The 19940-nt window shown below is 40.4% G+C and overlaps 1 protein-coding gene across 1 annotated transcript in view; it reads right to left on the bottom strand.

Annotated features, from left to right (window-relative positions):
• Positions 1-1444: 1444 nt before the first annotated feature.
• The window catches only part of Slc38a11 (solute carrier family 38 member 11), a 52991-nt gene continuing 34495 nt past the window's right edge, over positions 1445-19940 (bottom strand). Inside the window, exons 9-12 of the mRNA XM_021156695.3 lie at positions 19040-19201; positions 14663-14775; positions 11253-11384; positions 1445-1968 (exon numbers count right to left, since the gene is read on the bottom strand). Of these exons, the coding sequence (XP_021012354.1) occupies positions 1708-1968; positions 11253-11384; positions 14663-14775; positions 19040-19201 (668 nt within the window). The 3' untranslated portion in view covers positions 1445-1707. The remainder of the gene's footprint in view (positions 1969-11252; positions 11385-14662; positions 14776-19039; positions 19202-19940) is intronic.

Below are 19940 nucleotides of genomic sequence, written 5' to 3'. Positions count from 1 at the left end.
AACAGTTTTATATAGATCCTGGGGGATATATGACCTGTATATTTTAAAAATATGTCTATACTAACTCTGCTTTTAACATTATCTCATAATTAGCATCAGGATGGCCCAAACTGATGGAAAGACAGATGAAAGGTAAAAATTACCATCTTGGTGGTACTTGATGTAAGGAAACCATTGAGCTGATCCTGATTTTCTTCTACCTATTACAGATTTTAAAAGATTTGAAGACATGAAATCCTTACTCAGAACGGAGGCTGCCTGTAGTAGGCACAGCTATTTCTCCCAGGTGTCTCTAGCCCCTGGCTCTTACCTCTTTACAGTTCGCTCAGCTGCAAATGGCAGTCTGACCTAGGGCCCTATTCTCTAGCAGCCGTATTCAGGCACTCATGAAGGGAGACAGCAGCAGGAACTTTTGCTAGGTACTCAGAACAGGTCCAGCCCTGTGGCAGGAGCCCCATCAGTATTAGAGTTCCACTTCTCATCTTCAGTTCTGATACCTTCCCTCTCTGCTGCTCCTTAGGATTCCCAGTAAATACCCTATATGACAACCTCCAAGTTAGCACCCACAACCTAGTCATTGCCCATGGTGTTCTCATGCCTTTAATCCCAGAACTCTCAGGAGGAAGAGACAGGCAGATCTCCATGAGTTCAAAGCTAGCCTGGTCTACATAGTTAGTTCCAGGCCAGCCAGGATTGCAGAGTGAGAACCTGTCTCAAAACCAAAACCAAAAACCAAAACCAAAAACAAACAAACAAACAAACAAGCATTCCCTAAACAAACAAAGCAAGCAAGCAAGCAAACAAACAAAACACCCTAGTCCACAAGAACTCCCTACTGTTCCCAGAAGGCCTGAGACACTGAGAATGTCTGTTCAATTGGGAATCCCGGATTCAAGGTAAGCGTTTAGTCTCTAGGTTCAGCTCCTGGTATGCTATAGTCTCAGCAAGTCTGGATCAGAAACACAACTGATGTCAGGCTAAGGCATTAGGGCAAGAGTGTATTTCTGTTTTCAAATAGCTCGTTCCTCAAATTCCCACAACTTCAAAGCCTAAAGATAATTTTTATATCCCATACAGATCTTTCTATGCTCATCCACTTTACTTTTTGTGCTTCATAACTGGGGATGGTGTTGCTTATTCATCCAGAGACCCACTTGCCCCTAAACAAAGTATATTCCCTAAGTTACAGTAGAAACCTTCTCTTTGCTGCTGGGGTAGCTATCCTATCTAAGAGTTGCATTTCCCTCTCCCTTCATTCTATATACCCATTAACCCTTTTGTTTTTCCCGAAGAAGCTCACCCTCAGTTCTAACCTCTAGTTACCTACTTATTTGGGAGCACAATACAGTGGTTGAGATACAAGATAATAATAATAATAATAATAATAATAATAATAATAATAATAATAAAAAATTGTATGGCTGAAAGCAGGTACTTAGTTTCTTAGGTACTTGGGTACTTAGGAACTTAGGCCTTCACTGGTCCTTCTTAATTAGATTAGGACAGTCACAATAAGATATCTGCCCTAGTTTAAGATAAAATATATATTCAACTTTTTAAATTTTTTTTTCCATATTGGCATAAAGAGTAAGGACAAGCAAGTCTAGATGCTCATCAGTGCTAATCTTGTGACAAAGAGACAACCCCGGGTGCATGTTGTTTAAAGCAGCCAGCTCGCTGAAAGATGCTGAGGTTCCAAATTGAAAGTTATATTGTCAGTTGAAGATGAGACCAGGAGGTGTTTGTGAAGGAGATGTTTTCAGGGAAACAGTAGAACATTTCCTGCCCGTGGGTGCAGTCCTGAGGATTTGTGATAGCCATGACGAAGCCTACCACCATCACCACCGCCCCGACGGGAAACATGACACAGGCCATTATCTTATCGGAATGTGTCCTTGGTTCTTCGGATAATTTCAGATAGCAAGCTGAGGGGATGATAAAAATCAAAGGAGCCGCGCAGAGCACACCCTGTGTGTTGAAGACAAGACACAAGGGAATGTTAGAGAGATGCCTTCTTTGGGTGGTCTTTATGTTCTGTTTTTCTGAGCCAGGGTTTCAATATGTATTCAAGGCTGGCATCAAATAGGCAGTGATGCTCCTGCCTCAGTCTCCCAAGTACTAGGATGACAGACATGTACCTTTAGGTTTTAAAAACTGTTATAAAACACTTATTTTTGGAAGGGAAGGGAAATGGCTCAGTAGGTAAAGGTTCTTGCCACCCTAAAATGCAAGTCTGGTGGCCTAACTTCCATCCCAGGAACCAACTCAAAGACAGAAGGTTAGAACCGAGCCTCCAAAGTCCTGTTTTCCACACATAGGCCAGGGCACAAGTGCTCTCCCACCTTTATCACACACACACACACACACACACACACACACACACACACACACACACAAACGTAATACGTAAAAATTTTAATCATCCAGTTTTAGAAATACTTTTTGTTGCACATATTAAAAGTTTCATAGGTTCAGTTGAGACACCAAAAAACAGAAAGAAAAGAAAAGAAAAAGAAACAAAATATTTAGGAAAGACCATCTAAGTTTTTGCTTTCCAACGGAATAGGTGCAAATTAAAAACAAACAAACAAACAAAAAAAACAATATAATGTGCAGCAAGCCTAAGGGCAGACGACAAGATGGACTCCTGGCAAAGCCCTCCTTCTTTAGTCACATCATCTTTCCTAATAATATCTATAAATCGTTGTATATCTATAGTGCCTTTCTAATCTGAGTGGTTTATATGCCATTTATGTACTAAGAGGGACATAGGGAGGTTTCTTTGCTACTGTGTACAGAGGAGAAATTGGGAAATTGAATGGGCTTCTCTTTTTCTGTTTGAAACTAGTGCCTGTTTGTATCAGAAGGAAAAATTTACCCTCAGGCTTTAGCATGAAATCCCATTTCTAAGCCTCCTTTCAAGTAAAGCTAAATGCATTAATTACCCTAGAGAGGAGAACTAAATGACAGTAACTTGCGACTCTCCCCAACTAGGGTGCCAATAAATTTAACCTAAGGGGAAACTCAGATTGAAAATTACGGGTACTAGAGCTGTTTATTGTAAAAACACAGACACACACTGACTTCAAAGAGAAAGAGGTTTTCCCTTTCAGTAGAACTCATTCTCACTAGAAACTTCACAGATGTTGTAAATGTTCGAATTCACTGTATTTTAGGCAGCACCTCCCCCCACATCATGTTAAGTATTAAATGTTATTAAAACAACAAAATTTTCTGACAAACATTTCTCATACTTCATAAGAGCTTTCTCTGTAAGTAAATCTCATTGTGGATATTAGAGGCTTACAGCACGGTGCTATGGAACACATGCAGGCAACATGTTACTCTAGTGAGACAATTTTAGAGGAGAACTCAATTACTTTTGCATATATGACAAGAATAACTGAATATCTATTATTTAACCTAATTCTCAAACACGGCACAGTGCTGTTAGTCTTTGTCGTTGTACGTTCAGCCTCTAGACTTGTTAAGACCGTCTGTTATCTTCAGCCCTATACCTCTGCTCCTTCTCCCTACCTCCACCCCCATCCCCCACCCCCAGGAACCAGATTTCTAGACTCGGACTCTATTTGCATTTCCCTTTACAAAATAGATTTCACATAATCAGCAAGGTCATGCAGGTTTCTTCTTTTTCATTCTGTGTCTAGCTTGTTTCAATCAGCATGATGTTCGCACACGTAGCGGCAAACGCAGGGTCTCCTTCCTTCTTTGTAAAGCCGAATCATGTACCACCGTGTATACAAGCTCTGTTTTCTTCACTCATTCACTGTGGATAGATGAGTAGGTTGTCTCCATATCCTAACACATGCATATATATAATGCCGCAGTGAACATACCGTGCAGACAGGCGTGCCTGATGCTCAGCGAGTCAGTAAACCTTGAATAGAAAACGCTGGCAGCATGGTCATCACTTCTTGAACTGCTTCAAGAACCTCCGGAACTTCCCCCATAATAGATGACAACCTCCATCCCCTCCAAGGATGCACCTTTGCCAGCATTTGTGTCCTCTTGCTTCTTGATAGTAGCATCTTTGTTAAGTGTGTAACAGTTTATCAATGGTGGTTTCAACCTGCACTTTTCTGAGAACGTTATAACTGCCATCTATTTTTATGTTTTCTTAAACATGAGGAGGTTGTTCAGGTTATTTTCCATTTATTTATTTATTTATTTATTTATTTATTTATTTATTTATCGAAAGCCAGGTTCTCAGCCCTGGCTGGCTTATACTCACTCTGTAGATCAGTCTGTCCTCTAACTCACAGAGATCTGCCTGCCTCTTCTTTCTGAATGATTGCTTAGGTAAAAGACATGTGCCACAATGCCTGGTATGTATGTATGTATGTATTTATTTATTTCCTTATTACTTCTGAAATAGGGTCTCATTAGATGTACAATACTTTAAAAGGCATTCTCCAGGACCCACCAATGCAAACAGAGTTTGAGACTAGGTGATGTAAAATTATAGACTATACCATAAACATCTTTTAAAGAACAAGTTTCTCAGTTCTGTCCAATAAAATATGTTTCATACTAAATTCTCCCTCCATACTAGAAGTTTTCAATTATATATTATTTTATTTTTAGTTTTTACAAAAGAATAGTGACAAATAGATGGCTTTGTAGAATGAGATTGTCCAAGGTAGTATCTAAAAATGTGAGGGAAAATGGTTTAGATCACACCACCAGGAAATATTTCCATAGTAAAAGATACAAGAATAGGAAAATACTAAGAGGTACTAATCTTAGTCCTAATTTTAAAATCCTTTAAATCCTAATTTAAAATATATGGGGCTGAGGAGATGGCTCAGTCACTGAACTTCTTGCCATACAAGCGTTTGGATCAGCGTTCGGATCAGCGTTCGGATCCCCAAAACCCATATAAATACCAAGTAGGCGTGGTGATCCACTTGGAACTAATCCTAACCCGATGAAGACGGGACTCTAGAGCAAGCCAGTTAGGGCGTTGTTATAGTGGCAAGCTCTGCGTTTGATTGAGAGACCTGGCCTCAAGGTAGCTGAGCAGGTGGGGATGGTTGCCTACATGAACTTTGGGTTTCCACATGAATGTGCATGCACTCTCCAACACACATGTGTGCACATACATGCAAACATGCATATATACACACACGTATTACAGAGAGAGATGGAAGGAGGGTGGGAGGGAGGGAGAGAGAGATATGGAGGGAGGGAGGGAGAAACAGAGACAGAGATTAAAATTTGTGGAGATGCCTTAGCAGTTAAAGAGCGTGTACTACCTTTCCAGAGGACCTGAGTTTGATTCTCAGCACCCATGTCCTGTGCCTCACAACCACCCATAACTTCAGCTTCAGGGAATCTGACTCTGCTGGCCTCCTGAAACACCTGCACCAATGTGCATATACTCCCACTCAGATACATACACATAATTAAAAGTAAATAAGTACGTCTTTAAAAGAAAAAAGTGTCTGGAGCCATTTGCTGCTTCTCTGAAGCAGAGAGAGAGAGAGAGAGAGAGAGAGAGAGAGAGAGAGAGAGAGAGAGAGAGAGAGAGAGAGAGAGAGACTGCCTGCCTGCCTGCCAGGCAGAGTCAAGGCACGTCAAGGTCTGTTGGCAGATTTCCCAGTCTGCTGAGACATGCAACGATAAGAGGAGGTAGACCTGAGTCTCAAGGTGAGGGGTTGAAGATTCTATGGACCTTGGTAGAAGGAATAGGGGAGGTTTGGGGTGAGAACAAATGTCTTATGTATATTTCAGCAAAATTGTTTCTGTTAGCTTGTGGCTTTGCTTCCCATGGTTCTGTAGTATAAGAAGGCTATGAGAAATACACTCGGGGCTGGCATGGTATAGACCTGCAGTCCTCCCACCGCTGTCTCTTGCATCTTTTTTTTCTATCTTTCCTATAGTCACCCTCACTACCCCCTCAGAGGACGGTTGGATGTTTTAGACGGGTTATTTATCCATCTAGCACTTGAATAGATCTAAGGATTTATGAAAGGCGCCTAGCAAATTAAAAAATAAATTCTCAGATGGCTGAAACTAACTGGACTGTGAACTGTCAACAAATACTTGGAGTTAAGTTATGAGAAATATTATGGAAATGATGAGAGCCACTTGTGGGGATGAGGGTAGGATCTCACCAGGCCTCTTGCTGCTGCTGTCTAGGTAGGTTCCACTGGCATAGCACTCAGGTGCTGGGATTTGCAGACATGGTCTCTTTAGTCCTATGCAGCAGTCATATCTAGGTGACTACACTGAGGAGGGGCACCCAGGTCTTGGGGAGTGACAAGGGTGACAAGGGTGACAAGCATGATGCACTTCTGAAAGTCCCTGCCTCTGTCCCTGCTTTTACCCCTCAAGGCAGTGAAGTCTGTAGTTTCTCTGGGTATGGAGACACAGCTTCTGAGATCATCAAAGGCCCCGCAGGGTCCAGCCTGCCAACTGCTCTTCTTTAGTAGCCAGAAAGGGCTGCAGGACAGAAGGGCAGGATCCTTGCTCCTTAGAGAGAAAAACCAGACAGGGGGTATATGAAATGATAGTTGGTGATCTAAAGGTGAGACTTTCTCTGAAGCCCCTTTCTCCTTGCTATTGGTCCCTGCCTTCCTAGCACACCAACAGAGCATACCTAATGACCCTGGGGGCTAGCTACTTCTGATGAAGCACCATGCCCTGCAGGCCCCATCCCCTCCTGCAGAGTCCATATTTGCCTTGTTCCTGGTTCCTTTGTCTCCTCAGAGGAATACTTTTGGATCTCCCTGCGTCCCTAGAGCTTTTCTTATCCTTTCCTCTCTCTTCCTCCTTCTCCATTGCTGCAAATATTTAAAAGCAGAAAAGAAAAAAAAAAAGAAAAGGACAAAAATTATCTATCTTTTAAATTTCTTCTTTATAATCAACGGATACTCATGACATTTATATCTTATCTTAGGAAAAAGATAAAAGGCTTCATCCCAGGAAGTATGCCAACTTGAACTCTGGTTTTCTCTCCCAATGATTATATCTCTCTGTCTGGGTTCTCACTAGCTGCTTTCTTCTGCCAAGCAAGCAGTACACAGTGCTTTTGGGGCTGGTTCCTGTGGCCATAGCACCAGCTGTTTCTTTTTTTCTTTCTTTCTTTCTTTCTTTTTTTTTCATTCTCCCCCCCCCCCGCCCCACCCCTTCTTTGTGCTGCAAGTAGAAACCCATAGGGCCCAATTACTGCAAATACATTCTTTTCCCTAACAGCAACATCTAGCCAAGATGCTGAATGGAGTCTTGCAACAGAACAGGTCAAGGACTTTTTTTTTCCCTCTAAAATGGATTCTTTAAAACTGAGACTGTCTCTGCCTTGAGACTATTTCATTGCTGTTCTCTGTTATGAAAACAGTGCAACAAAGGTGACATTCCAAATGGGCTTTGGAATTTACCAGGAAACGGAAAAAAGTTAGCTTATATTTATTCAGTTTTTCCAACAACAGTATTTTTCTAGTTATGCATGTTCTGATCCTAACCCTTACCAAATCTCTGTGGGTGATTGTGATATCTAAAAAGCCACAACAGAGAAGTGTTTCTAAAACACTACAGTTAGTGCCCTAACAGGGCTCTGGTCATGCATATCCATTCACAGAAATTCTATTAATTCATATGAAAACTACAAACAAAAAAATGAACACAGAAATCTTTACTTCCAATTTATTTACAGCCTGGTATTTATTTTAGTTCATTGAAAATCATTTCATGTGTAGCATGGATTATTCTTAAGCTTATTTTTTTTTTTTTTTTTTTTTGGTTTTTAGTTTTTCAAGACAGGGTTTCTCTGTATAGTCATGGCTGTCCTGGAACTCACTTTGTAGACCAGGCTGGCCTCGAACTCAGAAATTCACCTGTCTCTGCCTCCCAAGTGCTAGGATTAAAGGTGTGCGCCACCACCACCCGGCTTATTCTTAAGCTTATTAAAGACAAATTTAATCTCTCCCTCTCTTACTTTCCCTACCCATTATTTTTTTCTGTGCTGTGTATAGGACCCAGACCCCTGAATAAGTTAGAAAAGCACTGAATCCCTGAGCTATAGTCCCAGATTTTGTATGTGCAATGAATGTTATATATTCATACGCATGTCGACATGTTCACACATATGGAAGTCAGAAGACTTTGGGTTTCCTATTATATCAATCTCTACCTTATTCCTCTGAGACAGGGAATCTCAATTGAACCTGAAAATTGATGTTTCAGACAGAATGCCTACCTACTGGGGTCAGGGAGATGGTGTGGTATTAAGAATACTTGTTACTCTTGCGGAGGGCCCAAGTTCAACTCTAACCACACACATGGTAGCCTACAGCAGTCTCTTTCTCTAGATTTAGAAGATTTGGTGTCCCCTACTCCATCTTGCCTCTGAGGGTACCACATATACATCCACTTACATAAATGCAGTAAACCATTTATACACATAACATGAATAAAAATTTAAAAACAAATATGATCTCCTGACAATATGGTTCAGTGGGTACAAATCTGACAGCTTGAGTTCAGTCCCCAAAATCAAGGTGGCAGGAGATAACCAACTTCCACTGACTCTGATGTATGTATACAGTGGCAGACATGTGCCTGTCTGCTCTCTTCTTGCTCACTGTCTCTCAGTCTCTCTTACACACACACATACACACACACACACAGAGAGAGAGACACACACACACACAGAGACACACACACACAGACACAGACACACACACACAGACACACACAGACACACACACACACACACACACACACACACCATGCATGCATAATGAGTAGATAGCTTGAAAACTTTTTTTAAAAAGTAAAAAAAAAAAAAAATAAATAAAAGTTTGGAATTCAAATCGGATAAGTCATAAACCCAGGAAGACCAAAGCAGAACAAGAACCAGGATGGTGGTATTGTGACTTGAATGAGAACTAGGCCCATGTTTTTATTTGAACACTTGGTCCCCAGTTAGTACTGCTGTTTAAGAAAGTCCTCTACAGGGTGTGTCCTTGCTGGAGGAAATACATCACTGGAGGGCAGGCTTTGGGGTTTAATAGCCTTGGACCCATTTCCTATTCTCTGTCTCTCTTCTTCCTTCCCTCCCCCCTTCCTCCCTCCCTCTCTTCCTTTCTCCCTCCCCCCTCCCTCCCTCCCTCTCTTCCTTTCTCCCTCCCTTCTCCCCTCCCTCACTCTCTCTTTCCTGTATAAGAGGATGAAATGTGATCAGTCTGCTTCCTGAATGCTAGGCTGGTCTCACCCTGGCATCCTGTTGCTGTAGCTTCCAGTCATAATGAACTGTGAGCCAAAATGACAAAGTTGCTTTTTCAGAATATTTTATCATAGCAGCAGAAAAATAACTCTATAAGAACCATTAATTTGGACATCTCTACTCTACAGTTGAAATGTTAATGCTACCTACAACACTGTAATATATGTATATGTATACATATATGTATATGTGGTGTATGATAGATATACATATTTTCCTTAATTTCCTGCTTCTATTCTAGTGGATGCTCTTGTATCTATGAATATTTATATAACTGGGTCCTAAACTGTGATCATAAGACATAATCACTTATATAATGATTTGAGCCCAATGTTCTCAACACAGTACCCAGTGTGGTGGACTATGATGAATGTCATAAAATATGCTTGTCTTCAAAGAGCCTACAGTTTGGTAAGTAAAGATAATTCATGGACAGTACAAATATTATGTGTTCAAAGATCATATATAAAAGTTATTTCATAAGGTTATATGAAAACCATTCACAGGAATTAAGATTCCCATATGATTTTACTTCTGCAATATGTTTTAGAGATGAGGTCTTGCCACACTGCTCAGACTGGGTTCAAGTGGTCCTCTTGCTTAGTCTTCTGAGAAGCTAACTAGCTGGGAATACAAAGTTGCAGCAACATACCAAAGGAAGGCTTTTTCCTGTTGTTGGTGTAATGGACGATCCCTTAGGATCCTTAGTGTCTGGGACTTGGGGGAGATGGAGAGTCTCCCTTTCCACGTTATCTGATATAAGAAAAGTCCAAATTATTTACTCCTCAACAGACTATGTTCCTCCTTTCGTCTGGAATTTGTAGTCACATTGGCACTGGGATGGTATTGGGAAAGATAAGCCTTCAGATATGCCCAATTCTCATAGCCGAGGGTGTATGATGAGTTAGTTGGAGTCTCTCCTGTATAACTCTGTCCTTCCTGTGGCAAATGACCAGGAAATGCCAACTGGATTCCTTCTGATTAGAAATCCTGTAAGGCTAGTGTAAGGGAAGAATAATGACCTTGCCGTGGTGGCTTTCATTCATCTCATCAAAGGACACCATTATCCTAACTGGACTAAATAGAATGGAATTATTCTTGATGTGCTTCTCTGTCCCTCTATGTTCCCAATGGAATCTGTCACCAAAGTGTGTTAACTGTGTGTGTTCTTCATCATCTACAAAGCAGCTAAACCTTCATGTTGGTGAGAAAGGTTTGATTTTTCTTATTTCCTTCTGTCACTGTATTTCTACTGAGTAATACAGAGCATTGCTCAATTACTATATGGTCAATGAATAAGTGAGTTAGAAGTTGCACTTGGCAATAGTCATTGTAAGACTTAGACAGACATAGAAAAATAATTATTGCAAGAGGGCAGGAGAAGGAACAAATGGAAAAACATATAAGGCAAAGGACAAGAGGAAAGATCAATATGGCATAGTTACAGGCTAAAAATAAATCTAACAGCAAAGCGAGCCTTTGGAGAAGCACATTGGAAACAAGTTTCCATAAAGGCAAGGGCTAAGTTATAGGACAATAGCATTTCCAATTTCTTTGAAAGAAATGGATCAATTCAGACAGGACACAATAGAGACCTACATCTGAGTGGTATTAGAGATGACAAAAGTCTGAGGAGAGAAAAAATATTTAAAGAAAAAATATTTGGGTCATCCAAAGCAATTATGTAATTGGGATAAAATTTTCTTCCTTCTATAAGTCCAACAAGTCCACAAGATATTTAAATTCCAAGTCCAGTGAAGAATTAAGTCAACGTGCGATATACCTTTATAGTACAGGGACAAGACTTGTACTCATGGAAGCTCTGGAACAAACTATATGTGTCCATAAACAGCAGAGTATCATCATTAGCAATATGTATTATTATGTTGTAAACGGATTTTCATTATACTTCAGAAAGTGATACTTAAAAAAAAGGAAAGCACATTTTGTACTTTAAGAAAGAAAATTTTAAGAAAGGAGGGAGCAAAACATTCAATGTACTTACATTGAGTTCTAAAACTATTCCAAGGCAGTCAATCAGCAATGATACCAGTGTGGCTGCAGTAACGATAACCACTGTTAAGATGGTGTGGAACACTGATGAAAGAGTCCCACCAAAAAACACATTGGCAATTACCTGGCAAAGAAGTAGATCAGACTGAGACATGCCCTTGAGGCTTACTGGAATCACAGCAACACTATGACTGTGTCAAACACTATCAGTGAGGCAATTGGTCAAACCTTAGGTCACTAGGAACATGATTATCCTTCCAAAGTATTTCCATATTCACATACACAGCAATAATAAGTATTGTTTACTAGGTTCCTTGTCAGTTGATGTCTTATGCTGTAGACCCAGAGCATGGCACACCAGTGTTATATTTTTTTAGGGTAAGAAATCTCTTGGATTGTTGCCTTATCCTTCTTGAGCTGGTAGGGTTACCACTAAAACAAACTACAAATATAATTGATTATCTAATGGCCTCTAAGGAAGGTGTTGGGATTTACCCTTTTCATGATACTTGGTGAGTACTGTCCTTTATTAATAGGAAATAAATGCTAGGCACATAAAACCCACAAAGAGGAAAGTCAAACTAAAATGAGTTCATCATTATTTTCTATGAACATGCATACCAGGAGGCTAATCTCTAGTCATCTATTGGATGTATCCCATTCTGATAAATTTACAATAAGAAGATGTCTAAGGGATGAATCCTATTCTCAAGAATTGACATCTCCAAAGAAGACCCATAACTTTTACAAAGAAACAGAGAACAGTTAGTGGCAGAATGAAAAAGACTAAATAACGTTTAGAAAGCTCTCCAGTTGTTTAGAATGGTTCAGTGTGGGGAGTAGAGAAATTCCTGATGAACGTGTAGGGAGCAGATGAAGACTTCAGTGAATGTGTAATATTGACATGAGAGCAGCTATGTCAAGGACCCCAGTGTCTCAGACCAACGTGATTGGCCAACCCTTTCCAGAGTCCTTGTGCAATTGTTGACAGAAAGTGTACTCTGTCTCAGGTTCCTCCTCCCAGATGCTGACAAACTGAGACCTCTCCCAGGACAACCTAACACCTTCTCCTTACCCTGTATATATATAAGCACTTTTGTTTCTAGGCTTGTCAAAGTAAGTGCATTCCATCAGAGCAAGCACATCCCACCCAACTCCAGCTTTTCTGCATGTGTGTCTGTGTTTTTTCATTCCTATGTCACCCCAGGCAGGTTTTTAGAACCAGGGCACACAAGTGTGTCAGCTTCCTTTAAAGTACTCCTTTTTATGCCATTGCTGAAATGCGAGTGACCTGTCAGAGCTTGAGGTAGGGATAAAATTTAGAGTAGAATTACACGCTGAGGCCACAATCTACAGAAAAGTAAAGGAGAAAAAAAATGAAGACGTCATCTATGGAAGACAGAAAGGAGAATCTGAACTGAGCATGTGCAAAATCCCAGAGAAACAAGAAGTGTCATTTGGGAAGAGAGGGTCAGGTGCTGGGTACCATGAAGATGACATGCATTGAATCATCCAGACAGATGATGTCCCCACAGATCAGCTGCTCCAGCGCTGATACTAATGGTGATACTAATAACTGTAGATGATATGAGTTTGATGTTTCCCCAAATTCATCTTCTTTAATCACAACTCTCCCATATATCTCTAAAATGAGATTCTGAGGCTGAAATAACCACTTAGGCATGATAGCAAAGGACATATATCAGGTTTCTATCCTCTTTAGGTGTGCCTGGCCGTTTTACCTATGAAGAGAAATAGTTCTGCTAGCAGCCTTCAGATGAAGAGATAGAACTCTCAACTCCTCCTGCACCATGCTTGCCTGGATGCTGACATGTTCCTGCCTTGATGATAATGGACTGGGTTGTGCCATCTGTGAACCTGGGTATGACTGAAAAGAATGCACAGTACTGAACATCCCCTGCCATGTCCCAGGACTGCCTCTCATTGCCAGACCTGGCCTGCAGTGAGAAATCAGCAGCCTGGCAGATTAGATAGGGAATTTAAGATCCTGTTGGTGGTTCGCTTCATACATTACAGTCATTCACCCAGCAAGCTGTGTAAACAGCCTGTAGGAATAGGTCCTGACTAAGCCCTTTTCACAGTGACTATGAAAGAAGCTCTGTGAGCCTGGATGGTGGGTGCTGCTACTCAGCACACTGGATATCTAGCCAACAGCATAAGAGATTCCTGACAAGCCATATCACCCAGTCTTACATAAGAATAGAGTCTCATCCATTTACACAACTACCTGTATTTGTAACTACGTAAAATTCATATAAAACAGTTAGATAACTATAGATATAAAAATATATCTGTAAACTTATAGTTTTAAGTTTAAGTTTGGTTCCTCATAGACCATAATATTTTAAATATATAAATATATATTTATATTATGTAATATACATTTATACATAATATATGATACTATATTGTATAAATACATGTTATTATATATTAAATATAAAATAAAACCCCCTTTTCTGGCCTATGGTAAATAAACAATGACTTAACTAACATCTTGGCAAAATATAATTTTAGAAACAATGTCTTTGAACTTTCATCCTTAAGTTATTTTTTGACATTCCTTTAAAAATAAAAAGCAGTGATTTTGATTTGGCTGTCCTAAAGGCTGCTACTCACTTGGGAAAGAAGTGGAATATCTGTGTTTATGATAACATAGACTCGACCCTGGAGCATAATTTATAGTTACAACATGTGAAACATTTGATTCTGTAAATATTTGAATATATATTTGAATGATAATGAGGTTATGACCACTCCTGGGTATGGTTGAGGAGAACATTTTTACGTAGATATGAGGGAGAAAAAACAGCCTGAAGCATCTTCAAGAATCCCGAGCAGGGAAAGAAAGAAGCACATTAAACATGACTAATAGACTGGACAGGGCCATGAGAGGAGAGACAGAGGTGAGAAAGCAAGAGAGGAAGAGGAGAGAGAGAGAAGAGGAGAGAGGGCAGACCAAGAGAGGAGCCAAGGACAAGAGATCAAGAGAGTATGTGACTGAAATGGCTGGATTGTATAAGAATCATGAGTGATGGGGGTGAGGTGAAGTGGTGGGGGAGTGAAGCTTGGGATCTAGAGAGATTTAGGGTAGGTAGTTAGGGTGAGAATTGTGGAGGGGAGAAGTGCACAAAGTAGCCCGATTCTGTGAAAAATACTAAGATAGTCTGGCAGCCTATGTCTGCTTTGATATGTTAATAGACACCTCAGTTGGCCATTTGTCCCAGGTTTCTTTAGAACTTAACGATATTCATCTGTAGATTCTGATACTTAATAGCCTAAAGAGAAGGCTGTATGAATCTATCCCCTGTCATCATGTGTTTGAGAATTTGTATATTGAATTATCTATGTCTTCCTAAATGTAGTAGAACCTATGCTTACCTCTCTGGTCACAAAGCATTCAATCGGGTAAGTCAAAATGACAGTGATACCATAACAAAACCTCCCAAAGGTCACCAGGTCATCACTTCTGCAGTAATTTTCAAACAAGTCTCCTGGAGAACAAGAGGAAATAGATTTATTTGCAATGTATTGGGGATAACGAACAAATGAGATTTTCCTTTGTATAAAAGTGATAGCCTCTCTCTCTCTCTCTCTCTCTCTCTCTATATATATATATATATATATATATATATATATATATATATATATATGTACATATACATATATACATATACATATATATACACACATACACATATATATATACCTACACAGACATATATATATGTATACACACACACACATATATATTTCATATCATTAAAAACACATAGATTACCAGGTCTAAGTATAACATACTTTAGTAGCCCCAGGTTTATTCACTGCTATTAAAACTAGTGTATATTCTATTTGAAAGTAAACTTGTCACTGGTAGAGTTCTTATTTGTTTTCAGTATACTTGCCTTAAAGTTGTGCCAACTTTTGAAAAACTACTTAGTCCATTGTTTTGGGTTTTTTTTTCCTCTTTCTTTTAATAATAGAATCAACTCCCTAAATTCTTATGTGTTAGCCTTTATAAATGGCTTCTGGTCTTTGTTTCTGGTGACTGTATTATTTTTAACAAATGTCTATTAAAATAAACAAATTTCTCTTTGAAATGCTATCTTTAGCTTGAGGACAGCCCCACAAGGAAGAGGAGAATCAGGGTATGTGGGGAGCTGGGTTTCCTGTGCTTGAGGTATGCAGGTCCTGATCACAAACCCAGGACCACACCAAGGAATTCCAAAGATACACTGTCTTTCACAACATTTGATACACCCAAAGGTAAATGCATATTTCACTGGTTCAAAATTGAAAAGGGGGGCAATTTCAGGAACGGACATTAACTTTATTTTCAAATCAAGAAATAAACCATATATATATATATATCTTATGCTAGTTCTTATGGAGACCCCATTTGTTTTCAGAAGTCTACGAAGAAAGGCAGGGCTCTATTCTCAGATCATATGCCAGCACATACTTGCTGAACACAGCCTTCTGGCCTCTTTATTTCCTGAACATAACATGGTTAAGCGTGCACACAGCAGTTGCCTTTTTTGAATTAAACCAATTAGAAAATCAGACGGAAGCCACACGCTGTTTCAGAGGAGCTTGTTTTTATTAAAGAGTGAGGAGGCAACCTACTTGCACATCCTCCTTTTGAGACATGCTTTAAGTGGCCATGTTCTTCCCCTCCACCAATGACACCAGATGTGTGTTACCCTTTTGCTCCCCCTTCTGGTCAGAAAAAGATGACAGCACAAAGCAGTAGTGGCAGACACCAAGCTTCAGTGTTGACTGAAGAGTCGACACTGTGAGAAACCCAAGAACAAAGGTTCCCATCACTAACCACTAATAACTAGGTCCTGCATCTTCTATGAGGTCCTAGGGAATAGCAACAGGACACCAGACTTCCCACGACCTTACGGGCTTAAATTTTCCTGATGAACAATGGAGCGTGTAGTTTACACAAACAAGACCAGATCGACTGTAAAAATATATTTTATTCGCCAGATGTAATTGTCTCCCAGGCTTACAACCTCAGTCTGCTAACTTAGGCCTAGTCCTGGAATGCTTTGTACAATCTTATCTAGGCCTGGAATGTTTTCAGCCTCTGAGAGTTGCTGCTGAATATAATTACCCCATCCTAATTCTTTCTGATCTCTGGCTGGCTGGTTCAACTCAGCTGTTCTGGCTCAAACTCCTCTCCAAGCTGACTGACTCATTCTGGGTTCTCTTGGCTTCCCTTGAATTGCTCTGCTTGGCCTCATACTAACTTTGTCAATATATTCTAATCTTTTGGCTCATTCTCATTCTCTGACTTGTTCTGTTTTCACTTGTGTCTGGCTTATTCTTTCTCTACAACCTGTCGCTGTACAACTGTCCCTGTAAAACTGCCTTCTCTCCTTTTCTACACTGCTCTCTCTTAGTTTTCCTTTCCTCTCCTGGTGAGAATTGATCATATCTTATTCTGTCAAATCTTTCTCTGATTTATCATTATGTCTGCCACTCAATTAGACATCACTTTCAAACATGGATGCTTCCTTCTACAGACTAACTTTATCTTCATTGTTTAGGGTTAAAGGTGTACTAAGGGCATGTCTGTATTCCATCCAGAGGGATTAAAGGTGTGTGCCAAGGGCTGAGCCACACCACAACTAGAAACAAGTTTTTCCAGTAAACAACACAATCTCAAGGCTCACAGTGGGCTTAAATATCCCACAACAATTGACCTAAAGAGAAATGAGCTAAAGAAGCAATGCTGGCTGATTTCAGCCTGCGTATAAGTGTGTCAGGGAATTATAGTGAAGAAAAAACAAAAACAAGGGCAAAAACTATGACATCAAAGACTGGTCAGCCTTTTTTATATGGAGATATGTGTGAGAAACAGTGTATGTGTGTGTATATGAATATATGTAGTATATGCATATATGTGTGTGGGTATGTGCATGGACTGTGGAGGCCAGAGAACACCAGGTATACTGCAAATCATGTTCTGCCTTATTATTTTTGAGATAGACTTTCTCACTGAAGCTATGCTGGCAGCCAGGAATCCCAAGTGATCTTACTGTCTCATCCTCATGCCCAAGAATAAGTACATGCACATGTGGCTGCACTCAGCTTAAAGAGCCCCTGTCACACTTTTCTTTATAGGATAAAGTACTACTATATAGCACAGGCTACACATCTCCAGCCTTAACTCCCTGTGGGTTGTGTTGGAATTACAGGTGTTAATGACCACATACAGCTGTTATAAGTATTACAGCATAGCAATTACCAATGCTAAAATCACTATGAAGATGTCACTTGCAAAAACAGAGAGACATTTACAAACCAAGGTTACCATGCACGCAGGAACCCTTAGGCCATTCAGCTTGGTATATTATGTAGTAATCGTGACTGGTAAATGGCAGTGTTTGAAACAGTTCTTATCAAGACTTTCAAGGTTGCTTTTAACTGTACTATCCTAGAGCAGGTAGAACACACACACACACATATGTATGTATGTGTGTGTGTGTGTATATATGTGTGTGTGTATATACATTTATCTATGTGTGTATAATATATATATATACATATATATATATAACTATATTGGTATCACATTAATCATTCAGTTTTTAAAAAATCTTTCTTATTTTCTGAGAAATGTATGTATATAATCATGGTGATCTATGACAGGTATTCAGATCAAGGCATCCCAAGAGTACCACAGTGACACAGAAAACTAAGCCAAGAGGAGCTGGACACTAAGAGACTACTAGAGGTTCTGTGCAGATCAAAACTTGGGAGACAGACAGAGAAGGGGCAGGGAGAATATCTGAGCTTGAGCATCAGTAGACGGGAGTACTGGTTGCTACCAGCCAGCTGGGGCAAGTTACTTCTATTTCTGTGTAAGCAGGAAGAAGAACTAGTTATTCCACTTACATTCAAAGGGTTGTGGGAAGGTCAAGTGAGATCCTAGACCTGCAAAAGCTGCAGAATACATGGATCATGGCATCTGGCTGCTGTCAGGCTACCTTGAGTACTAAACCCTTAATGATTGGATAAAAGCGTTAAAAGCAGTAAAACGGGGACCACGTAGTTACTGGGACCACGAGATACAAGAAAAGAGAAGTCACTTTGAAGGCAGAGAGGGAAAGGGCTGGCTTTATAGGAAAGGTGATGTTTGCTGATTTAATCCAGAATGAGACAATTAAGCAGAAACATCCTACAGGCCTGGGCTTCAAGGGCAATGGGAAGATCACTCAGACTATTTGTCAACAGAAAAGCAGGGCCCCAATCCTTGAGTGGCGTGGGAGATTAGAAAGGTCTGAGGAAGAAAACAACAACAAAAATATTAGCACAGAAAAAGAAGAGCGGTAACAGTACAGTTATTCTTTCCTCAAGTGGGAGGCAGTTCAGTACAGCTGACTCAGAAAGGTTCAGAGAGACCAGAGGCAGAAAGGTTATCAGCTTCAACTTTGGGAGGCTATTAGTACCCAGGAAAGGAAAAGTACAGAGCAGAGGGGAGCCAGAGTTCACGTCTGGCAACAAGCAAACAAGTGCACCTGGGAGCAGAGAGTACGGATCACAGAACTAAATCTGAGAGGTTAAGAAGAGAGAAATTGTGGAGCAGACAATAGACAGGCAGGAGGAGAAAGCGGAGAGTGGGTGGAAGAGGGCTGGGGTGGGATAGTCCCCTGGAAAAACTTTTCCAGAAGTGGGCAGAACACTGATCAACTGGTACCAGTGCACTTGCACCAGGATGGGCTGTGCTTTAGTCTTTCATGTTACCTTGAGTGAAGCCAGTAAAAGTGAAGTACCCGCACGTTGCAAAGAGCACACAGATGAATACAGAAACCAAGATGGATGTGTGGATAATCCGGCGCCACTTCGCTACTGTGGGCTCTTCGAGAGAACCGTAGACTAGGAAGCAGTTATGGTGGCAAATGAACGCTGGAACACAAAAGAAAACCTCATGACTCGGGAAACAGCAGGACTGTGTTTTCTACTTTGAAAAGGTGAGAGATGTATACTGCCTTAGAATATCTAATATCTAAAATGAACATATATTAATTTACAGCACTAAGTAAGCCAGAATGTAAGGCCTACATACAAGGAACTTCACAGAAGGCTTACCTAGTAACTTCATGTAACTCGCAACATAAACCAGACCTGTCCAACAACTTTCCTATTGTTTCCTCTTCCTCTTCCTATCTTCAGGAAAATTTGTACCTTGCTTTATTTGGCAGCTGGGACATAGTGGAGTTATAAATATCTAGCGAAATCCTAAATCCTTTCTGCAAAGACTTTATAGAAGTCTATGACATTTACTGGACTTTCAAGTTAGGAAACACACAAACCATTGGTGGAACTAACACAGGTTTGACAAAATCACACTGGGAAACAGGTCTCATGTGGGGGGGCTTATTAAAGGGAGGGGCGATAGAACATAAAGGAAGGAAGGAAAATGAAGTGGTTTGGGGTTGGGAAAAAAGTGGCTTTTTATTGGGGCCATGACACATGAGCAGGAGGACATGTGACAGGGGCAACAATGGGAATTGTTTTGCCTCTGAGCAGCCAGGGATGATATGACTTGTTGCCCAGTCCCTCGGGGCTGGCCAGGAAGGTGCCTGATTGCTAACATTGTCATGGGGGTCCCTTTGGGCTGGCCAGGGATGTGCTTGAGTGCTAA

Source organism: Mus caroli, unplaced genomic scaffold (assembly GCF_978045245.1).
Source record: "Mus caroli unplaced genomic scaffold, Mus_caroli_1 scaffold_2, whole genome shotgun sequence".
In the NCBI taxonomy this organism is placed as follows: Eukaryota; Metazoa; Chordata; class Mammalia; order Rodentia; family Muridae; genus Mus; species Mus caroli.
Note: the sequence above shows the minus strand (reverse complement) of the source record. Positions and strands in the feature narration are given on the sequence as shown.